This window comes from Rhinopithecus bieti, unplaced genomic scaffold, assembly GCF_001698545.2.
Source record: "Rhinopithecus bieti isolate Rb0 unplaced genomic scaffold, ASM169854v2 scaffold_6907, whole genome shotgun sequence".
Taxonomy (NCBI): domain Eukaryota; kingdom Metazoa; phylum Chordata; class Mammalia; order Primates; family Cercopithecidae; genus Rhinopithecus; species Rhinopithecus bieti.
The window spans coordinates 316,852-340,676 of NW_016805647.1; the positions used below are offsets into that span (position 1 = coordinate 316,852).

Genomic DNA, 23,825 nt, shown 5'->3' on the forward strand with positions numbered 1-23,825 from the left:
TCAGTTGATTAATCCTTCCCTCTCCAGTTTATTTGTGAAGACTCCTTTAGCATTTATTATGACATTATTTCTGGACTGTATTTTCGGAACTATATAATTTCTTTCCATGTTCTATTTTCCCTTTTGCCCTCTGTTTTAATTATTTTAGACTTATAATATTAGTTATAACCTCACCTTTTTTAGAGGGTCTTGCTTATATATTTCCCTAGCTGAACTTTAAAACCATTTAGTTAAGGTTTAAAAAAAAAAAAAAAAAACCTTGTGAGGATTTGGGTAGTAGTTACATTCAACAATCTATACATTAATTTCTTTAAAAAACCAGTGTTTCAATATTTTCACTTGTCATCAATGGACATGTTATATCTTCACATACAAAACCATTCTTAAAAATGTCTTTGTGGGCCGCTTGCCGTGGCTCACGACTATAATCCTAGCACTTTGGGAGGCCTAGGTGGGCAGATCACTTGAGCTCAGGAATTCAAGACTAGCCTGAGTAACATGGCAAAAACCCAACTACAAAAAATACAAAAATTAGCCGGGTTTGATGGCATGTGCCGGTAGTCCCATCTACCCAGGAAGCTGAGGTGGGAGGATCACTTAAGCCCAGGAGTTCGAGACCTCAGTGAGCTGAGATCGCGCCACTGCGCTCCAGCCCGGGCGACAGAGCAAGACCCTGTCTCAATAAGCAAAACAAAACAAAACAAAACCAAATATCTTTGTGAACTTTTCTACTTTTTTTTTAATATTGGTCAGATATATTTTTCATTATGCTCATTTCTCTATAGTATCTTTAAAAACTGTATTTTCTTGCTGGCGCATAGGAATATCATTGCCTTTCACATGCTTATTTGATTAGCTGCTTTGCTGAGACCATTTTAATTTATGTTGCTTGTCAGATGACTGCCTTGAGTTTCTGAGGTTATATAGTCATTTCATATGCACCTAAGAATCACTTTGTTTTCAGTGTCTGTGCTTTCTATTTAATTGGCCAGACATAACTTGACTTTTCTTTTCTTTGCTTTTTTCTTTTCTTTTCTTTTCCTTTTCTTTTCTTTTCTTTTTTCAGACAAGGTCTCACTGTCACTCAGGCTGGAGTGCAGTGGAGTGCAGAGGCTCACTGCAGCCTTGACCTCCTGGGTTCAAGCGATCTTCTTCCCACCTCAACCCCCCAAGTATCTGCAACTCCAGGCACACACCACCATGCGCAGCTAGTTTTTAAATTTTTTTGTAGAGACAGGGTCTCACTGTGTTGCCCACGGTGACAACTGAGTTGTCTCAAACTCCTGGGCTCAGGCAATCCTTCCACCTTGGTCTCCAAAAGTACTGGGCTTACAGATATGAGCCACCACGCCCTGCCTGGCAAGAACTTTCATGATGCTATTCAGGGATACTGGTGATGAAAGGCATCCTTATTTTGCTCTTTGTTTTAAAGGGAAAGCTTCTTCCATTTCTTTGATGTTGCTCCTGGGATGTATGATGAGATCTGTCTACTCCTACCCAAAGGGACTGGTGTAATTCACAACAACTCCAACAAAACTTCTTTCCAGCCCTTAATATATCTGTCACAAAGCGCTAGAGGGCTTATTGTTTGGAAGTATTACTCTTTTTAGAATCCCTAGCTTGCCTCAAACTCTGAGCCCACAGTGCCTGTTTGCTTCCAGCTCAGCCCTTGCTCTCCCTCTTCTGAAAGCCTGACTTTTGGGACCTTGTTCCTCCCTGGCAGGATTTAGCAGTCTCTCCTGCCAACCCCACCTGCTGATAGAAGAGCTGGTGATTGACATCGGACAGCCGCAGGGCTGGGTTACCAAGTGCAGCCCTGGACCAGAGGAGGCATTAACAACACCCCTATAGGCTGCCTGGCAGAGGAGCCCTGTGGACCCTCAGTCATCTGCTTTTGCCCTTTTCCCACCTGTCCTTTTTTTCCCATGAGTCTGCTGGACTTCTTGTACTATGCTCTGGGGGTCTTCTCAGTCCACTGGGAAAACAGCACAAAAAGGGGTTAATACAACACAGGGTGAAGAAGTCTCGTTCGCATTATATGAGGCTCAGCTCCTGGAACAACTGACTGCTTAGGACAGTCAGAGAAGGCTTCATGGAGGAGGTACATTTGAGCTGGGTCTTGGAGCAAGAGAATAAATCTGTGAGGCAGATGAGGGAGAAAGGCTTCAATTGTGATTATTTCCATGTATTTTGTGTTATTGTTGCTGTTAGGAATAGAATCTTTTAAAACCGTATTTTACTGGTTAGGAATAGAATCTTTTAAAACCGTATTTTACTGCTGGCATATAGAAATATTGAGTTTCGGCCGGGCGCAGTGGCTCAATCCTGTAATCCCAGCACTTTGGGAGGCCGAGGCGGGCGGATCATGAGGTCAGGAGATCGAGACCATCCTGGCTAACACGGTGAAACCCCATCTCTACTAAAAAAAAATACAAAAAACTAGCCGGGCGAGGTGACGGGCGCCTGTAGTCCCAGCTACTCGGGAGGCTGAGGCAGGAGAATGGCGTAAACCCGGGAAGCGGAGCTTGCAGTGAGCTGAGATCAGCCACTGCACTCCAGCCTGGGTGGCAGAGCGAGACTCCGTCTCAAAAAAAAAAAAAAAAAAAAAAATATTGAGTTTCACATGTTTATTTTGGAGCAATTTTCAAAGGCTTACAAGCCTGGGAGAGCCTGGCCTCTTTGGGAAAAGATGAGAGTTTTCTGAGAGATAAATGGGGTGGTGCTGTCAGGGTCGATGAGTGCTGCTGGGTGGGAGGTTGGGGGCTGACTGGACACCAGCAACAGGAGTGACCCAAAAGACTTCTGGGAGAGATGGGATGGAAGCTGGCCTGGAAGCCTAGAGAGGCTTTAGATCGAGTGGGAAGAGGAGGTAAAGTGGAAGGGGAGGACAGCTACAATATTTGTAGCATTCCTGCTAAATATCTTCTAGGTGCTTTGTTAGTCATTATTTTACTACATTTAATTTTTCCCAACAGCTCTCCTAGGCAGATGATGGTACCTTCATTCTACAGTTAAGGAAACTGAGGCTCAGGGAACTTGAGTGACACCTTGATGAGCTGGACAGACTAATTTCTGAACCCCTATACTTTTAGTGTCTGTCTGCTGCTGTATATATATCTGTCATCAATATAATAATATATATAATTATATATGTGTATATATCAGCTTTATTGAGATATAATTCACATGCCATACAATTCATCCAGTTAAAGTGTACAATTCAGTAGTTTTACTATGTTCAGAGTTGAGCAGTTGTCACCACAATCCAATCTTAAAACTTTTTTTGTGTGTGTGTGATAGTCTTACTCTCTTGCCCAGGTTGAAGTGCAGTGGTGTGATCTCGGCTCACTGCAACCTCCGCCTTCCAGGTTCAAGGGATTCTCATGACTCAGCCTCCCGAGTAGTTGGGATTGCAGGCATGTGCCACCATGCCCAGCTAATTTTTTGTGTGTGTGTGTGTGTGTTTATTTTTAGTAGAGATGGGTGTCTCTGTATTGGCCAGGCTGGTCTTGAACTCCTGGCCTCAAGTGATCTGACCACGTCAGCCTCCCAAGGTGCTGGGATTACAGGCATGAGCCACTGCGCCCAGCCCAATCGTAGAACATTTTTATTCCCCTACAAAGAATTCCCCCACCCCCCATCCCTTGCAGCCCTGGCATTCACTAATCTCCTTTCTGTCTGTATGCATTTGCCTGTTCTTGACATTTCATATAAATGAAACTGTACAATATTCCGCACTTTGTAACTGGCTTCTTTTGCCTGACGTCATGTTTTCAGGGTTCAGTCATGTTATAGCTGCTATAACATACATTGGTACTTCATTTCTGTTTTTAAAATGTTTTTTGTGGGGGAGACAGAGTCTTGCCCTGTTGCCTAGGCTGGAGTGTAGTGGTGTGATCTGGGCTCACCGCAACTTCCACCTCCCAGGCTGAAGTGATTCTCATGTCTCAGCCTCGTGAGTAGCTGGGATTACAGGCGTGTACCACCATGCCTGGCTAATTTTTTTATTTTTAGTAGAGATAGGATTTCACCATGTTGGCCAGGCTGCTCTCGAACTCCTGGCCTCAAGCCACCCACCCACCTTGGCCTCCCAAAGTGCTGGGATTACAGGTGTGAGCCACCCCGCCTGGCCACTTCATTTCTTTTTATTGCTGGATGATATTGCGTTTCATGGAGAGACCACATTTTGCTGATCCATTCCCCAGTTGGTCGACATTTGGGTTTTTCCACTTTCCGGCTTTCGGGCGGTTTTGAATAATGCTGCCAAGAACATCCACATGTAATGTGTTTTTGCATGGACGTATGTTTTTGTCTCTCAGGTATATACCTAGGAGTGGAGTGACTGGGTCATATGGTAACTCTGTGCTCTGTGTTTAACCATTTGAGGAACTGCCTGACTGTTCCGTGCAGCGGCTTCCCAGCTGCTGCTTGTACGAGGCTTGCCTTCAGTGTGACAGGACTAGGAAGAAGATCAAACCATAAAGTCTGTGTGAATTGCCTGTTTTCAAAGAAATAGACTATTGTAAAGCACTCTTTAGACTGCATCTGTGCTGTTGAGTCTTTGTTGATTCTAAAGGGACTTGTGGATTTTGCAGGGTCTTGAGGGCACTGCTATGAATGCCAGTCATCTTTGTGCCAGCAGACATGATTCTGGCTAGCAGACTGTGGCAACAGAGACGGCGCTGGTACAAATCCTTAAGTTCAGGGTGCAAGGGAGGGATAGGTGTGAGTTAATGCCTGTGAGGAAGGCTGCTGGAAGACAGAGGGCAGGCTCTGAAGCCTGGTCCTGGGGAGACAGGTGGGAGGGCAAGGAGGCTGGAAGGGGGCATGGAAGTGGGGTCCATGTGAGTCTGGGACAAGTTCTCAGGCAGCTGTGGCTGATAACTCTGGTTTGTCTTTGTCCTTTGGCTGCAGACCTGGCCGAGTGCAAGCTGGTCTCCTTTCCCATTGGCATCTACAAGGTCCTGCGGAATGTCTCCGGCCAGATCCACCTTATCACCCTGGCTAACAACGAGCTCAAGTCCCTCACCAGCAAGTTCATGACCACGTTCAATCAGCTCCGAGGTAGGCCCTGGTCAGCTCTAGCCAGAAGGGCATGGCCAGTCCTCATCCTTCAGGCTCTGACCCTGTCTGGGGAGTGCCACCAGAGCTGGTCCCTGGTCAGTGACACCATGAAGTCATTCCCATGGGTAGACTTTGAAAATGGACCTGTGTTCTCTCTGCAGCTTGGAACTCTCTAGGTCACTTCTGCCTCTAGCTGGCTGTGAAGCACATTGACCAAGGGTCAAGGGTGTGGTTCTTGGAGTGATTCTCGTGTTCTGAACAGACCAGCGGGATGTTTGGGTCCTGTGGCCCTGGGAGTCATTATTTCCCAGTAGTCCTGAATGAGCCCCCTTCTCACCTTCCAATCTGGTGTTGTTCTCCTGTGTTGCTGTCTCAGTTCAGGAGTGAGAGATGCCAGGGATGTTGGCATTTTCTTTCTTCCTTTTTTTTTTTTTGAGACAGAGTCTTGCTCTGTTGCTCAGGCTGGAGTGCAGTGGTGCGATCTTGGCTCACCGCGGCCTCCACCTACCAGGTTCAAGCAATTCTCCTGCCTCAGCCTCCCAAGTAGCTGGGATTACAGGTGTGTGCCACCACATCCGGCTAATTTTAGTATTTTTAGTAGAGGTGGGGTTTCACCATGTTGGCCAAGCTGGTCTCAAACTCCTGACCTCAGGTGATCTACCCGCCTCGGTCTCCCAAAGTGCTGGGATTACAGGCGTGAGCCACCACGCCTGGCCGATGTTGCCATTTTCTCTGCTGGGCATATGCAGAGCACGTGGATGTAGGTGCTTGGCATCGAAGTGGCAGGAATCCAGCAGGTGGGCCTCGTAGATGCTCTAGAAATAGTTCCTCTGGCTGGACAAGCAGTGTGCCTTGACTGCTGCAGTGCCTACCCTCTTCTCCAGAGAGCAGTCCCTCCATCCTTCTATGAGAGGTCACTGCTGCTCAGTGACCCATGTGGCAGAGCTGTGGCGTGGGCGCCTGTTGCACGTTTGTGAAAGGGTGGAGTGGGAGAATTGCGGAGGGCACAGGAAGCCTAGGGGGGCAGATCCTGCTTCATCCCAGACTCACATGGACACTAACTCCATGCCCCCCTCCAGCCTCCTTGCCCTCCCACCTGACTCCCCTGGACCAGGCTTCAGAGCCTCTGTCTTCCAGCAGCCTTCCTCACAGGCATTGACTCATGCCTGTCCCTCCCTTGCACCCTGAACTTAAGGATTTGTACCAGCGCCGTCTCTGTTGCCACAGTCTGCTAGCCAGAATCATGTCTGCCGGCACAAAGATGACTGGCATTCTTAGCAGTGCCCTCGAAATCGTGCAGAATCCACAAGTCCCTTTGGAATCATCAAAGACTCAACAGCGCAGATGCAGTCTAAAGAGTGCTTCACAATAGTCTACTTCTTTCAAAACAGGCAATTCACACAGACTTTATGGTTTGATCTTCTTCCTAGTCCTGTCACACTGAAGGCAAGCCTCGTACAAGCAGCAGCTGGGAAGCCGCCATGCAGAACGGTCAGGCAGTTCCTCAAATGGTTAAACACAGAGCACACAGTTACCATATGACCCAGTCACTCCATTCCTTGGTATATACCCAAGATATGTAAAGACATACGTCCACATTGCCAGGCACGGTGGCTCACGCCTGTAATCCCAGCACTTTGGGAGGCTGAGGCAGGTGGAGTCCCTGAGGTCAGGAGTTCGAGATGGCGAAACCTTGTCTCTACTAAAAATACAAAAATTAGCCGGGTGTGGTGGCGCATTCCTGTAATCCCAACTACTTAGGAGGCTGAGGAGAACCGCGTGAACCCGGAAGGTAGAGGATGCAGTGAGCCGAGATCGTGCCATTGCACTCTAGTCTGGGTGACAGAGCAAGACTCTGTCTCAAAAACAAACAAAAAAACAAAAACAAAAACAAAACCATACATCCATGCAAAAACACATTACACATGAATGTTCATGGCAGCATTATTCTTAACAGCCTGAAAGTTAGAAAGTAGAAACAACCCAAATGTCCATCAACTGGGAAATGGATCCACAAAATGTGGTCTCCCCATGAAAGGAAATATCATCCAGGATCTGGGAATGCTCTACATGATAGGGATATGAAAAGGGTCTAAGATCCTGTTTAGAGAAAGAAATATGTGAAATGCTGATGACGCATGAGGGACCCGAGCAAGTCTATCTCATAGGGCTGACTTTAGGCTGGGCAAGCTGCCTAGAGGAGGTGTGGGCATTGGGCAGGCCAGGAGGGAGAGGGTGCGTGAAGTGGCAAATACAGTGCAGGGACAGTGGCTCAGGAGGGAGCTACAGGCAGGACCTGGAAAGGCCACCATGCAAAGGTGAACAAGGAGGAGGGATTCGTCTATATAGCTGTTTCTGAGTGAAGCTCACAGAGTTTGTTGCATTTGTGTCTGAAAAGCTAAAATCCCTATGACTTGGAGCACACGGAGAGGCCCCTAGGGCTGGATTTCCAGGTTTGGAACTTTCCAGGCCATGGCTGCCTTTCCAGGCCACCTGTGTCAGTCCCAGGGTCCTCTAGTGCTGTACCTAGCCAATTGGGATTGGATGTTTGCTTTCCCGAGGACAGAATGATTGAAAATGGAGGGTGGGGCTGTCTGGGGCCTTGGGGAAGGGCACAATCAGGCCCTTTGAGTAAGAGGAGGGTTCATTTGTACTTTTCCTTCCTTAGACCTTCCCTCGAACACCTTTGTCTCCCAGACCCAGGTCTGGAGGCCTAGGTTTCCACCAGAGTCTCTCCCTGCGGAGACTAGGGTTGCAGGACACATTGTCCTCACCACCTGGTGCTGTGATATGGGTATGGACAAAATGCTGGAAGGGACTGCTGGGAAGAGGAATGAATTCTTAGAGAGTGGCATGGGCAGAGCCTGGGTATGGACGCAAGAGCTTTGAAAGTGCTTGACATTTGGGGAGTGCCTTGTGGGATGAGTAAGTAGGCCCTCTCCAGAGGGCACGGGGAAATGTACCAGAGAAATGCCACTGAGCCCGTGCATCTGTGGGATGCGGAAATATATTTACATAGCACCTTCTGGTCAGAAGTCTGTTGAAAATGCTGTTTGAACTCCTTCCCTGCTGCCAGTGGCTCCTGACTCCCTCCTGCTGCCTCGAATCACAAAGTGCCTGCTAATCGAATTCACAGAGGCAGCGGATTGAGGGATGTGGTAGCAGCAGCGGGGGTGGGAGCTGAGCACCCTGTTGGGCTCTCACCCTACCTTGAGAGATGGCTCTGGGCCTGAGCCTTTGTTGTGGTTTCTCTTTCAAATAGAAAAGCCCTCTTCTTTTATGTGTTAAGAGGAGGCTTAAACAGGCCTGACTGAGCTCAGCAGGCCTGCTGTGTCCTCCTCTGGGTGCCTGACAGAGGTGGGCTGCCTTGGTGCTGGGGAGGGAACAAGCTGCTTCCTCCCTGCCTGTCACAATGTTTCCCGGGGCTGCTCTGGGGACTCTTCTGCAAGGCCCAAGGCCCTGGCAGGGGTGAGTCATCTCTAAGTGATTCCATCCCCTTGATATCCTTCATCCATTTTATGGAAGGAAAAAACAAGGAGAAAGCCAAGGGCACACATGGAATTGGTCTGATAGCAGGTGGGCCCTGCAGAGAGTGTCCCCATGTCCTGCTGTGGCTCTTCTGCCCCTTCTGCTCCTGTATCCCTGTTTCCCCTCTTCCTCTAGCTTAGCTCTTTTTAGTGAGTGTGTCCCGGGACTGCCAGGCCAGAGGTGTAGGAGACACAGCTATGGCAATAAACGAAGCCCAGCCAAATGAGAAAAGCAAAGGCTATGTATTCAGAGCTTGCTACAGCGAAGGAGTCAGCCACCATCACTTGTGTGTTGGCAGAGACTCAAAGGCAGGCAGCAGAGTGGTAGAGTGGAAAAAAGGGAAGACTTCAGGTACTCTCTGATTGTTGGCATGGGGGAGTTCTAACTAGAGGCGGAGCATCCTCTGCGATTGACGAGGGGAGCATATTGGCTTTCTCTTGTTGGTTAATTGGAAGTGGGGACAAAAATTGGGAAGCTGTTAGTTATTAATTGAGTCCCGGCCACTTGGGACCAGTTGTTACAGGGATTATTGTTTGGCCTCCTGGATGATTGCTAGAGATAGCAGTCTGACTTCTCACAAATCTGACGTATGGCAGGCTGGCATCCTGGCTGGTTACTGTGGATCGTGGGTTGGTTTCCTGGGCAGGCTACTGTGGGTTGTGAGTGGAGTTCTGTTTTTATATTTGGCCTGGTCATTGTCTGTTTGTATATTCAGTCTCTCACACTCCTGCCCGTCAGCTCAATCCAGCGGATTCCCACAGGCATTGGGTTTGGTGTGGCTGTGGGGATGCATGGGTGAGTGATAACAGCAGAGCCCAAATTCACAGGGTGCTCAGTTCTCCCGGCTCCATGCTGAGCATTCTCCCTGCATCATGTCATTTAGTCCTGATAGCACCTGTGTCATTTGGGAAGGATAAGAAAACAGAGCTGGATGTGGCCCCGGAGGAGCTCCCTATCTTGCAGGGTAAGCAGGTTTATGAGCAGACACCATGTCATACATAATGTGAGGGGCGGTGCAGCAGACGTTTGCCCACGGTCTGTGGGTGTCCAGGCGGTGGAAGTCAGTTCTGCCTTCAGTGAGCAGGGAATCAGAAAACCTCCAGAGGAAATGGCTTAAAGCGTGGATTTGACAGATGAGAAGGGCTTTACCAGGTAAATAAGAAGGAGTTTCTATAGCATCTTTTGGTACAGTGAAAGGTGTGTTTGGGAAATAACTAGAAAAATGGTACAAGACTGAGTGTTACAGAGCAGAGGGATGGTGTGTTGTTAGGTACTGGCCGGAAGGAGTCATCTGCCTGGGCGGGAACATTTGGAAAGAGTTCTGGGAGGTTGGGAGAGGATAGGCCCTATGGAAAAGGCCGAGAGAAGCATCCTAGCAGGGAGAAGCAGTGTGAGGCCAAGCCAGGAAGGCACGGAACAGGCAGGGCCTCAAAGCTGAGTCATAAGGGAGGTTGCAAGCTCTTTCTGTCCTCCAAAACAATGAGTTCCCTCACCTCAAGAGCTTGGGCTTGGGCCAGGGCAACAGGAGGTGGCTGCTGCGGCTGCTGCAGGGCAGGAGGTGGGCTTTGGTTGGTCGGGAGCAGGTGCGTGTGGGTACGGGAGGACCGGGAGGTGGGTTGCTCCAGTCAGCCGGCCTGAGACCTCCATGGAAACTTGCTGACCCCAAGACCCTGCATCTGTAGGCAACACAGGCTGGTGGAACTGGGCCCCAGAGGGCTTGTGAGTAGTTGGGGAGCATCCAGCAATGTGTTGAGCTGTTCCCTGGGGCTCACGGCTCATTTTCTCTGATTTTTCAGCAGCAGCAGGCTTCTTGCCTCTTTCTGTTTCCCCAAGTGTGTATTCCTTACACTGTCCCTGGCAGGGAGATGCCAGCCAGCCATAAACTCCAGGAGGAGGTGTGGTTTCCTCCGCAGAGCCAAGCCCTCCCAGGGGTGACCTTGGAGATGTGCCCAGGGCAAGCCCACGGGGTGCATGACACCTGGGGGGAGCCTGTCTGCAGAGGGCTCTTGGCTGCTCACTGGGCCGCCCCTTACCCTCGCCACAGGGCTCTCCAGGCAGCAGCTCCTGGTGCCTGCCAGATAAAATGGGGCAATTTTCCTCATTATCTCAGCAATTAGGACAGGCGGGAGTGAGGCGCCAGGCTTTATCTTTACCTCTGGCAACCGCCTTGGTGCCAGGGGGGCCACGCCTCAGCCTCGGCTACTCTCTGCACACCTTGGGGAGTGGTCTTCCTGCTCCAAAGGCCCTACATGCCTGGTGCCTGGGGTGGGTGTGGGCAGAGGGCATGGAGAAGCTAGTTTAAAGCAACTGAGTCCATGCTGACAGGCCAGGGTGGCGAGGATGGGGCCGGCCCCTCTGTTCCTCAGGCCATACCATCAAAGCTGCTGCTGTCCACGCGTGGTCAGGAGTCTTAGGTGGTATTTGGGGGTGGGAAGGGAGTGTGCCAGTGAACAGTGTATGTCAGGGCCCCACAGGACTTATTTTCTGGTGTTCTGGGGAGGGAGGAGAAGGCGGGTGTTCTTTGGGCACATTACATTTCCAAACCTGGGGAGCAAGGGAACCGTCCTCAGAAAGGCTGTTAGGGTGGTGGGGTCACAGTGCGCTGTTCCTCCCCAACTTCCTACTTCACTTCAACCCTCTGGGTTTACTCTTTTAAATAGCTGATGTTACTTAGTGGACAAAAGAGAAAAGAAAAGGGGGGCCCAGAAATGTGCTGGGAGAGCCGGGCAGACATGGAAGGTCTGTGAGTTTGGTGGGATGCTGAGGTTTTGGTTGTAGCCTGGGCTCAGGCAGATCTACTCTGTCAGAAACACATTTTCTTTTTCGTTTTCTTTCTTTTCTTTTCTTTTTTTTTTTTAAGAGGGAGTCTCGCTCTGTCGCCCAGGCTGGAGTGCAGTGGCACTATCTCTGCTCACTGCCACCTCCACCTCCCGGGTTCAACTGATTCTCCTGCCTCAGCCTCCCAAGTAGCTGGGATTACAGGCACCTGCCACCATGCCTGGCTAATTTTTGTATTTTTAGTAGAGACAGGGTTTAACCATGCTGGCCACGCTGGTCTCGAACTCCTGGCCTCAGATGATCCACCCATCTTGTCCTCTCAAAGTGTTGGGATAATAGGCCTGAGCCACAGCACCCGGCCAGAAGCACATTTTCTGGTGCCTTCAGTGCAGCCCAGCACTGGAATAGTGGGGTCTGGGAAAGTCTATCTCCCCTGAGTTACGCGCAAGGGGCAGACCCCAATTGCAGATGATCAAGAGTCCCTACCTGATATCAAGGCAGTGACAAGGTGTGGCCTTCTGCTCAGTTTTTGCCATCAGTCCTCAAGGGTGCCCCACCCCTGGAGCTACCTGGATGACCTCAGTGAAGCAAAGGCCAAACTGTTTGTGACCCCTGCATGGCTGCTTCTGGGCAGTGGGTCAGCCCTTCCTAGCAGTGTTAAGGAACCCAAGTGTCATGGGCTTCGGCATCCTTAGTAGAATCCCAGAGACGGGATCACTGAGGTCAGAGGGCATTTTAAGGCTCCGCTACATATAGCGGAAGAACCACGCAGCAGAGACCAACTAACCTACAGAGCTAGAAAAAATAAGTTAAATTCCCTGTGAAGGGGAGTTGGGGCAGCCTGGAGATGTATTACTGCTGCACCAGCAGGAGAGCATCTCTTCCATCCTGTATCTTAACCACCCCTAGAAACCAGCAGACCTCAACAGCCCCCTTACACCCCCAGCCCAGAACTCTGTACAGTGTGTCAGCGGAGGAGGGCACACCTGGAACACCAGGACAGTGTGGCTCTGGGCCTCTGGTACCTCTGTCCTCCAGAGCCCAAGCTAACACTTCTTGCAACCCTGTAAAGCAGAAGACTTTGCAGTTTCCCTTCACTTCCCTCTTCCAGGCTCTACATGCAGCTCTCCTTTGCTCCCAGCTCTGCGATTCAGATGTTTTCATACCTGCCTCTGCCCTTCTTACCCACTCCCGAGCACCTCTCTAGTTGCTGTTTATCTCTCTGCCACACCTCCAGAGCTCTAAGGCTTCATTTGAAAAGCATATCCTATTTACTTACTTATTTTTGATTAGGCAGTAGATGCACACAATGTGATATTTTGAAGACTGAAAGGATAGTAAGGAAAAATAAAGCTGCTCTTCTACTCCTGTCCCCAGACATCTAAGTCCATGTCCAGAGACAACCACCATTACCAGTACTAGAGATATTCCATGCCTATATAAATACAAATATACTTCATAATAGTAGCATTTATAATATACCACGGGTAGGTACTATTGTAAGCAAACAGAGCATAAGTAACAAGTAACCTTGCCCAAGGTCACACAGCAAGAAAAAAGAGCTACCTTAGTCTTTTTTTTTTTTTTGGAACAGGTCTCCCTCTGTCACCCAGGCTGGAGTGCAGTGGTGCAATCTCAGCTCACTACAGCCTCTGCCTCCTGGGCTCAAGTGATCTCACATTAGCCTCCTGACTAGCTGGGACTATGGCACACCATCACACCCAGCTAATTTTTTGTATTATTTGTGGAGACAGGGTCTTGCCATGTTGCCCAGACTAGTCTTGAACTCCTAGACTCAAGTGATCTGCCTGTCTCAGCCTCCCAAAGTGTTGGGATTACAGGCGTGAGCCACCGCACCTGGCCTGCCTTAGTCTTTTCACGGAGGCCAAATGTTTAGTACTTCATTTTAGTCTGTTCCAGACCTAGTTAAAAGTGCTTTTTTTCCCCTTCCCCTTGTTCACCCCTGAGGAGTGAGTGTGGCATCTGGAAATGCCCTCTGACCCCTGTGGGCAGCAGCTGTCTGAGCAGCACTGAGCATGGGCTGTTGGAAGGACACTGCCTAGCTGACCATCTGACTCTGCCCTGTGGGGGAGTCCGTGCAGTCAGGGACTGTGATTGCTCATTGACGCAGGTTCAGAGCTGAGGTGCTGATTGAGCTCTGGTGAGCAGATATTTTTGGAGCTGGCACATTCCTTTGAGCATGGGTTGTATAATTACTGCAGGCCAGCTTTGTCTGTCCCTTAATGGAATCGGCAAGCTTCTCTCTCAGCTGGGGTTAATCTAAGGCCTCTGAGTCAGCCTTGGCAATTGTCCAAGATAAGGATGGTACAGGAAGTAATAAGAGGAACTTGGGGAAGAAGAGGTCCATTTAACAGACACCGGAAACCACAGTTCAGTAGGTGTAATCAATAAGGAAATGTCATGATGGGGACTGCTCTCAGGCTGGGTAGAACCTTGGGAGTGGAATGGAGTGGGGTCTTTTTCCAGAGCCCCGGCCCATCCTGGGAGCCCTGGTTGTTCCACTCTGAACCCTGACCTGAGTGCAGGAAGAATCTTTGGAACCCCTAATGCAATCTTCTGGGACTAGAAGATCTCAGCCCTCTCTGTCCAGAAGAGGGGGCAGTGAGACCTTGGGCAGATGGCCTGGGTGCTGTGACTCCAGAGGGGAGAAGCGAAGCCAGATGTGGCTGTGGCTGTGTTAGGCTGGAAGCCCAAAACACTGGCTGATCCCGTGGCTGGGGCTTTGGCCACGCTTTTGTTCTTCCTCTGAACTGGAAAAAATAGAGAAAACCTTAAGTGCCCGGTTTGGGGCCATATAAGAGAAAAAGAAAGCTAAGGCATCAGCAGCCTTGCTGGCCCTAGTTGGCCTTTGTGGGCCTCAGTTTCCCTATCTGAGAAATGGGGAAACATCTACTCCATAGAGATTTTGTAAGGTTGGAGATAATGCATATAAGGCGCCCCGTGTAGGGTTTGGTGCATGCAAGATTCTTGATGAATGATGCTTCTGATACGGTGATGGTGAAGACACTGGGGGCCTTAGTTGTCGACAAGAGAGGTCTCTGGTCAAGTAGTCAGGACAATGGTCCAGTCCTAGGAATCTGTCTCTCCACAAGGAATTTCAGTGAGAAAAGAACTGGAGAGATCCCCAAGTCCATGTCTTCACGGATGGGGACCCTGAGGCTCAGAAGGGAGAAGTGGCTTTTCTGACCTGCCTCCAGGAAGATGCAGGGCGAGACCACAGTTCAGGGTCCCCGGGTCCCCGGTCAGGCTCTTTACCATGGAAGCAGGTAGTGTGGTCACCTGCTTCTCAGCTAATGCTGAGAGACTGTTTTTAACTGATTGTGTATATATACCCCACCTTACTACACAAAGGATTTTTAGAGCTCGTGATACAGGCAGCTTGGGTAGAGCAGTGGACACCACGGTGGGAACAGAAGCAACTCAGAGACCCTGCTGGGCCATGGCTTCTGAGAAGTGAAGCTGTATGGCTGGGGAGAACTTGCTGTTTTGCCAGCCCCGCCCCCAACATCAGGATGCATGCCCCATTCTGTCCAATTCAAGGCCTTTTTCTGGAATGCTTCCTTCCCATGGAGCTCAGATTTGGCTACCTGGAGATTTACTCTAACAATTTGGGTGGAATTTGGCACATACGCTGACATTCATAAAGCCCTAGGGTTTGGGCAAGAGGGTGACTGACAGGGGTGGGACATCCATTCCCAGGAATCTGCTCTCTTTGCCCTCCCTTGGGGAGGGGGCCTAGAAGCAGCTCCATGGTTTTGTTCCCACTCAGAACCTACCAGGTTTATTATAAACAACTTTATTCTTATAAATCTGGCAACTTAGAAGAAATGGACCATGTTATTGAAAACCACAAACCACGAAAACTCAGCCAAGATGAAATAGACAACCTGAATAGACCTATGACTATCAAATAAGTGGAATTCATAAATAAAAAGATCTCAAAGAAGAAATCTCCAAGCCCAGATGATTGCATTGGGGAATTCTATCAAACTTTTAAAATGAGAATTCACATCAATTTTACACAGCCTCTTCCAGAAAATAGAAGAGAAGGGCATACTTCCCAATCCATGCTAGGAAGCTGAGATTACTCCGATATCAAATGCAGACAAAGACAGTACCAAAAATGTGAAAGTAAAAGAAAATACAGACCAGTATTTCCCATGAACATAGATGGAAAGATTCTCAGCAAAATATTACCAGTCAAATTCAGCAGTGTATAAAAAGAATATATGACATGTGTAAGTGGGATTTATTAATTATTCCAGGTGTGCAAGGCTGGGTCCAACTTTAGAAATCAATCAGTGTAATCTATTATATGAAAAGGCTAGGCTGGGTGAGGTGGCTCACGCCTGTAATCCTAGCACTTTGGGAGGCTGAGGTCGGTGGATTGCCTGAGCTCAGGAGTTCAAGCCCAGCCTGGGCAACATGGGGAAATCCCATCTCTACTAAAATACAAAAAATTAGCTGGGTGTAGTGGCGGCATGCACCTATAATCCAGCTACTTGGGAGGCTGAGACAGGAGAATCGCTTGAACTTGGAAGGCGGAAGTTGCAGTGAGCCGAGATCACGCCACTGCACTCCAGTCTGGGGGACAGAGCCAGACTCCATCTCAAAAGAAAAAAAAAAATGTTTAAGAAGAAGAATCACACAATCATATCATTCAACAAAGAACAAGCCTTTGACAAACTTCAACTCTCAGTACACTAGGAATGCAGGGAAACTACCTCAACTTGGTAAAGAGCATCTTCAAAAATCCTACAGCTAACATCAGACTTAATGATGAAAGGCTTTCCCGCAAGCTGGGAACAAGGCAAGGATGTCCACTCTCATCCTCAAAGTTCTAACCATTGCAATAAAACAACAACAAGAAGAAGATAGTTCTTCCATGGGCTTTTTGCAGAACTGTTTTTTTTTTTACTCTGACCTCAAATGCCTTTCCAGCAATCTGAAATAACCTTCTTTTCTTGTTTACTATTTCTCCCTGCACTCATCTGTAAGCTTGTTAAGGTTGGGATCTAGTCCGTCTCATTAGCCATGATTTCCCGCTGTCTAGCAGAGCCTGCCCTGTGGTAGGTGCTGAGTAATATTTGTTGAGTAAGTGGAGGCTGTTTTGGCATCATTGGCTCTGATTGGCTTCCTGCAATCCATGTGTCACAGCTGCACTGACCCTCTCTTATTTTCCCTTTTGAGTCCTGCTTTCATGTTGGCTTTCAGTTTTGTTTCTGCAAAGGTTGCATAATCCAGGAACCAAGTGTCACGTGTCTTGTATCGCTAACAGATTCTCGCTCTCACTCTGTTGCCCAGACTGGAATGCAGTGGTGCGATCTTGGCTCACTGCAACCTCCACCACCCGGGTTCAAGCAATTCTCCTGCTGCAGCTCCTGAGTAGCTAGGATTACAGCTGTGTACCACCATGCCTGGCTGATTTTTGTATTTTTAGTAGAGACAGTTTCACCATGTTGTGCAGGCTGGTCTTGAACTCCTGGCCCCAAGTGATCCACCCAACTTGGCCTCCCAAAATGCTGTGATTATAGGCGTGAGCCACTGTGCCTGGCCTTGTTGAGTGTATTTAATTTTCAAAGATTACCCTTTTCTGGCCGGGCACGGTGGCTCATGCCTGTAATCCTAGCACTTTGGAAGGTCGAGGCGGGTGTATCACCTGTGGTCAGGAGTTCGAGACCAGCCTGGCCAACATGGCAAAACCCTGTCTCTACTAAAAATACAAATATTAGCCGGGTGTGGTGGCAGGTGCCTATAATCCCAGCTACTTGGGAGGCTGAGGCAGGAGAATTGCTTGAATCCAGGGAGCAGAGGTTGCAGTGAGCCAAGACTGTACCACTTCACTTCAGCCTGGGCAAAAGAACAAAACTCCATCTCAAGAAAAACCTCCAAAAAACAAAGATTACCCTTTTTACATTCAGTTACAAGGCTAAGCATATAGTAGGTGCTTAGTAAGTATGTGACTTGTGTGGTTCATCCTGCCTTTTACATCCCTCTCAGCTCGTCATCACAGCCTGTGATAAATGGGCAGGAAAGACCTTCTCATGAGGTCACCTGGAAAGAGGATGGGCCCAAGGACAACTGATGAGTTAGAACATAACCAGGTCCTTCCTGGTTCCCCTCTTGTCATTCTCTGGCCACTGAATAAGCAAGGATTTGCTGGTTATGTATTCTGAGAACAGGTATTGAAGGGATTAGGGGTGCAAAACTGGATGAAGTGAGGTGCCACGGTGGCCTGCTTCTCTTGGGGGAAGGGACAGATGCAGAGCCCATGAGACAGGACAGTGATTGATGAGATGAGGAGTCAGGCTCTGGACGCGGCTGACTGGGGTTCAAATCCTGATTTGGGGGTTGGGAGAGGAAAGTCACATACCTTGTGGAGAAGTTCGGGTTTCTGTGATCTTGGGCAAGTTATTTCACCTCTTTGTAAATTGATGGTAATGGGTTATAGAAAAATCACAATGATGATTACATGTAAATCCCTAGAGCAAGTGCCTCAAATGTAGTAGTGCTCTATTAGTGTAGTAATAGGTGTCAGCTATCATTATGACTTTTTTTTTTTTTTTTTTTTTAAGACAGAGTTTCGTTTTGTAGCCCAGGCTGGAGTGCAGTGGTGCGATCTCAGCTACTGCAACCTCTGCCTCCTGGGATTCTTATGCCTTGGATTCTCATGCCTCAGCCTCTCAAGAAGCTGGGATTACAGGCACATGCCACCCTGCCTGGCTAATTTTTGTAGTTTTAGTAGAGACAGAGTTTCACCATGTTGGCCAGGCTGGTCTCGAACTCCTGACTTCAAACGATCCGTCTGCCTCAGCCTCCCAAACTGCTGGGATTACAGTCATGAGCCACCACGCCTGCCTGAGATCTTTACTCAATCCACCCATTTAAATGCTGATCTCCTCCAGAAAAACCTCACAGACACATCCAGAAATCATGTCAGCTATCTGGGCATCCCTTAGCCTAGTCAAGTTGACACAGAAAATTAACCATCACAGCCCCCACATCAGCTTCCACGGCTGCATCAACCGTGACCCCCAACACTGCACACAGGGGCCAGCTCCCAGCAGCTCTTGGAAATGTCTCCAGGGGTAGATGCTTCTTATTTTTCTCAGCCACTGTGGGGTTATAATTAGACTCATGCCTGAATTGGTTTGATAAAAGGCCATTTAAAAAAAATCTGAGGCCGGGCGCGGTGGCTCAAGCCTGTAATCCCAGCACTTTGGGAGGCCGAGACGGGCGGATCACGGAGGTCAGGAGATCGAACCATTCCTGCTAACACGGTTGAAACCCCATCTCTACTAAAAATACAAAAAAACTAGCCAGGCAGTGGCGGGGCTGTAGTCCCAGCTACTCGGAGCTGCAGAGAATGGCGTAAACCCGGGAGGCGGAGCTTGAGTGAGCGAGATCGGCCACCGCACTCCAGGCCTGGCGACAAGCAGACTCCGTCTCAACAAAAAAAAAAAAAAAAAAAAAAAAAATTCTGAACATGTCAAAAAACTGGGGATAACAAAATCAAGCAGAGGAGAGATTCTCCTCCCCTCCCTCTGGTGGTTATCCTGGTGGCCCTGCAGAGCTGTGTGTGGTGTCTGGCCCTATAGCGTGAGAGAGCCTGGGCCAGCAGCTTCTGAGATACCTGGGAGGGGCTGTGGGGAGCTCAGAGCAGCTGCGTTGTGGGGCTGTGGAAGAGCAGGCATGGAGCACTGAGCGGGGCAGGGCCAGCTGCAAAACTGGTGGGGCACAGAGAGAAATGACTCCAGAAATCAGGGGTCATTTTTCTAAAAGTTACATAGGAAGCTTTTCCCTTTCTTTTGCAGTCTCTCTCAGCGTGTCATGGTGCCTTTCATTTACTATTTCATGTCGTTCTAAGTAAGGAAAGATCAAAATTTAGCATGAATTTTACCATTTGTCTTTATGTTGTGGAATGCCAGTTTTAAGTGCAATTATGAGAGCATTAAAATCATGTGTAGAATCTGGCCGGGCGCGGTGGCTCAAGCCTGTAATCCCAGCACTTTGGGAGGCCGAGACGGGCGGATCACGAGGTCAGGAGATCGAGACCATCCTGGCTAACACCGTGAAACCCTGTCTCTACTAAAAAAATACAAAAAACTAGCCGGGCGAGGTGGCGGGCGCCTGTAGTCCCAGCTACTCGGGAGGCTGAGGCAGGAGAATGGCATAAACGCGGGAGGCGGAGCTTGCAGTGAGCTGAGATCCGGCCACTGCACTCCAGCCTGGGCGACAGAGCAAGACTCCGTCTCAACAAAAAAAAAAAAAAAAATCATGTGTAGAATCATGAAATTATATAATTCATATTTTGTGGCTTGTTTTCTCCAGAGGTGCCTGGAGTAGGCCAGAAGGACAAACTCAAACCAGACTCAGGAAGGTTAGAAGGCGGAAGGGAGGAAGGACAGACTCAGAGGGCCCAGGGGCCCCGTCCACAATGCAGGGCACCCACGCAGCCACCCTCAGGCCTGACAGCTGCTAGGTTTCTGCTCTTACCAGATGCTGGACTGACTGCCTTCCACCCTGGCCTGGGGTGATCTGAAGAAGCTGAGCCGGGTTTTCCCTTCCTAAGTGTCCACCACCCTCAGCCATGGCAGGCAGGCAACTCCAAGGCTCTTTAAACCTGTGCGTCAGGACCTGCTCAGTACCTAGCTCAGGGGTGGGTAAGAGGCTCACTCCTGCTAAGCCCCAGGGGCCCTGAGTGAGGGTGAGGGAGAGCTGCTGCTTGCGTGTTCCACCCTGAGGCACATGGAACACACGCCCGACTGTGACCCTCCCTGCTGAGGTGGAGGGCTGCAGTGTCATTGCAGAGCAGGGATGGGGAGGGGGAGGCCAGGCAGGAGAGCCGGCTGCCATCCGGGGTAGGCAGTAGGAGGTGGATCATGTGCGAGCTCAGACTCCATGACCCAGCTCCACTGACAAAATACAGGTTCAAGGATAAAATTATTAAGACTTTCAAGATGGCCATACAGGGCATTCCACCCCAAGTGTGGGGCCCTTCTGATCGTGAGACCTCGTGTGAATACACTGGCCCCATGCCCACAAAGCCAGCCCTGGGAGAAGAACTGGGGGACATTCTTCAGGTTACTCAGCATTTCTGGGCCTCAGTTTCCTTCGGGCCAGACAAGGTGGGGAGAGACTCACTGTAAGGCCACACCTGGACGGGGACTGGGCAGCCCCCAGGGCCTCAGCTCTGCCTCTCCCTGTCATGCTGCTTCACCCGTGTTCACAGATTAATCTTCCCACAGCCCTAGAGATAGGGCTCCTTTCTACAGGTGAGACGATGTCCTTTCTGCGGGGATTAAATAACGTCCTCAGGAAGAACAGTGAAAGTAGGGGCACGGCAGGTGTGTACCCAAGCATGGGGACTCCAGGTCCTCCTCCCATCATCCCTGGGCTGTGCTCCTCTGCCACCTGCTGCCCTTGCTTCCTGCCCCCCAGCTCTCCTCCCTGCACAGGGCCCTGTGGGCACCTGGCTTCTCTCACTAGATTGCGGCATCTCAGCTTCAGCCCACACCATCTCTTGGCACTGCACTCCAGCCTGGGCGACAGAGCCAGACTCCGTCTCAACAACAACAACAACTACAAAAAAAAAAAAAAAAAAAAAAATTCTGAACATGTCAAAAAACTGGGGATAACAAAATCAAGCAAGGAGAGATTCTCCTCCCCTCCCTCTGGTGGTTATCCTGGTGGCCCTGCAGAGCTGTGTGTGGGGTCTGGCCCTATAGCGTGAGAGAGCCTGGGCCAGCAGCTTCTGAGATACCTGGGAGGGGCTGTGGGGAGCTCAGAGCAGTTGCGTTGTGGGGTTCCCAGCAGAGGGACTCCCCACACCCAGCTGCCTTCCGACGCAGGTCCCTGCACAGGTCTCTAGCCAACTTTCAGAGCAGCTGCTCTCAGAGCAGGAACTCACCCATGTTGGGTCAGCTGTGGTTGGCCAGGGGAGAAGGGGCACATGACACTGAAAGAATGTGGCTGCCCCTGGTGGCCCCTTGAGCAGGGAGGGCCATGGAGAGTGGTGTCCCCTAAATGGAGTATGGGGAGCCCCGAGGGGGAGAGGCTGCCCATCCTGACCTGCCCCATCAGGGCCTGGAGTTGAAGCTTTGTCTGAGGGAGAAGCTAGTATCTCTTGACCCCTCGCTGAGGCCCAGGCTTCTGCTGGGAGAGCCTTCCATTCCAAAGCCAGCAGCAGGCGACCTCAGCTGGAGTGACAGGTGGCAGGCCCCAGGCAGTGGTAGGAGGGTGATCCCTCGTCTAGCGCAAATAAACATGGAATCAGCCCTGTGCGGGGCTCCCTCTGTGGCCTAGGGCTTCCTCTATGTCTTCCTGGCCCAGGCAGGGTGAGAGCCACAGCGGGCAGTCACTGTGGTCTCGGGGTGTCCCCCTCCTCATCCTGTTGTCTCTCCTTCCCTGCACATGGCAGAGCTCCGCCTGGAGGGGAACTTCCTACACCGCCTCCCCAGCGAGGTCAGTGCCCTGCAGCACCTCAAGGCCATTGACCTGTCCCGGAACCAGTTCCAGGACTTCCCTGAGCAGCTCACCGCCCTGCCGGCGCTGGAGACCATCAACCTGGAGGAGAACGAGATCGTAGGTGAGTGGGCCTGGCCCACCTGGCCCTGGGCTGCTGCATGAGGCGCTCACCGGGCACAAGGCTCTGGAGTTGACCTTCACAGGCGGGAGGAGAAGCTTGGGCCTTCTGTCTGAGATGCCTAAGCAAAGGACATGGGGCCTGGGAAGGTACACATTTTGAGGCCCTGTCACCTGCCGGGTGCTGGGTGGGACACTGGCATTCCCTGGCAGGTAGATGGCCTTGGCTTTCACCACAGTGCAGCTGTGAACTAGCCAGGCCACTGTGGACCACAAGCTCTCCCTCTCCACATCTCACCTGCCAGCCTAGGCTGTCTCAGACCCTTCAGCTCTGGCCCGCTGTGTGCTTTTTCCTCCCTGAGTCCCCTGGCTTCACAGAGACCTCTTCATAGGGGTGAGCAGGGCCCACTAGACAGCCATGTTCAGCACAGCCTCTCTATGCTTTCCAGAACGAACACACTGCTCCCTGTCAGCCCAGCCCGTCAGGGCCCTCACCACCAGGGAACCAGGGGTCTGATAGGTGCCTTCTGCAAACGGCAAACCCCAGGAAGGTGGGTTCTGCTGAGGTCAGGAAGCTGTCCCTCCTTCCTCTTGCAGCAATTTTGTGTCTTCTGTCTCATCAGGACCTCAGAGAGCCACGCCTCAACTCCAGCTAGTGGTCCAACCTGCCCAGAGAACCTCGGCACTGAGCGGGGTCTCTGTGTGCCCTCCCCTCCGCAGCACCCTCCTTTGGTGGCTCGGCCCACATTAGGTGGCCTCTAATATGGATGCTGTTCTAATGCCAATGATGTTCATCATAACCCCCTTCAGTTATGCTTTCATTTTCTTAAGCCCTTTTATAGCCATTATGCCATTTGATTAAAAGCAACATGAAGCCATTACTCTGAGGGAGGAGCCAGTACCTCCTGACCCCTTGCTGAGGCCCAGGCTTCTGCTGGCAGAGCCTTCCATTCCAAAGTCAGCAGCAGGCAACCTCAGCTGGAGTGACAGGTGGCAGGCCCCGGGCAGTGGTAGGAGGGTGACCCCTCCTCTAGTGCAAATAAACATGGAATCAGCCCTGTGCGGGGCTCCCTCTGTGGCCTAGGGCTTCCTCTATGCCTTCCTGGCCCAGGCAGGGTGAGAGCTACTCCCCATCAGATGGGTCCTAGTAGTTTCGGCCCATCTGATGGGGAATGGCCTGCCTCATGTGATGGCGAGTGCCCGTCTGTCAGAGGTGCCACAGGCAGGACTCTGACCCTGGCTGGGTGGGAGGTGAGACCAGCTGACCTTTGAGGTTCTGGGTCTTTCCTTGGATAGATGAATCAACCGAGGCCCAAACACATCATGAGAGAGCATCGGGTAGTACAGTGAGACTGCCGCGGTGCCAGGACAGGAATATGTGATTCCAGAACAGCCCTCTGCCCAGGATGGACTTCTCTTGCCTGGCCTCTGGGAAGCCCCTGGGGTGGGCTCTGGTTCAGTCTTATGCTCCCAAGACCAGAGTCCTCAAGTGTCTTGCCCCTGGATTGGCTCCTGGGTCACTGGGGCCTCTGAGTAGTCTCTAAGCAGAAGGAGACTGCCCAGAAGTGCCTTGGCCTGTGCAGCTCTCCCTCCTGTGCTGTCCTGCTCACCCAGGGGCTTGCTTTTGAGCCCCTCGCCCCCTGCATTCCTGGCCAGGCCCTTCTTGCCTGGGTCCTTCCTCTCCTGTCTCTGTTCATTGTGGCCCCTCCTGATGCCTCCGCTTCCTTCTGCTGCTCATCCAAATGGGGCAGTAACTGAGCAAGACCAGAGCTGGGTATGCAGTGGGTGGACAGGTAGGTTTCACCAGCACCGGCTTTGGCTTCCTCATATCCTAACTGTGGCCTTGGAAG

At 50.6% G+C, this 23,825-nt stretch overlaps 1 protein-coding gene across 4 annotated transcripts in view; it reads left to right on the forward strand.

Moving 5' to 3' along the window:
• Positions 1 to 23,825, forward strand: part of LRRC20 (leucine rich repeat containing 20) — an 89,705-nt gene that overhangs the window by 38,836 nt on the left and 27,044 nt on the right. For all 4 annotated transcript variants that reach the window (XM_017873146.1, XM_017873150.1, XM_017873147.1 and 1 more), the window contains 2 exons: positions 4,915 to 5,064; positions 21,812 to 21,979. In XM_017873146.1, coding sequence (XP_017728635.1) covers positions 4,915 to 5,064; positions 21,812 to 21,979 — 318 coding nt within the window. The remainder of the gene's footprint in view (positions 1 to 4,914; positions 5,065 to 21,811; positions 21,980 to 23,825) is intronic.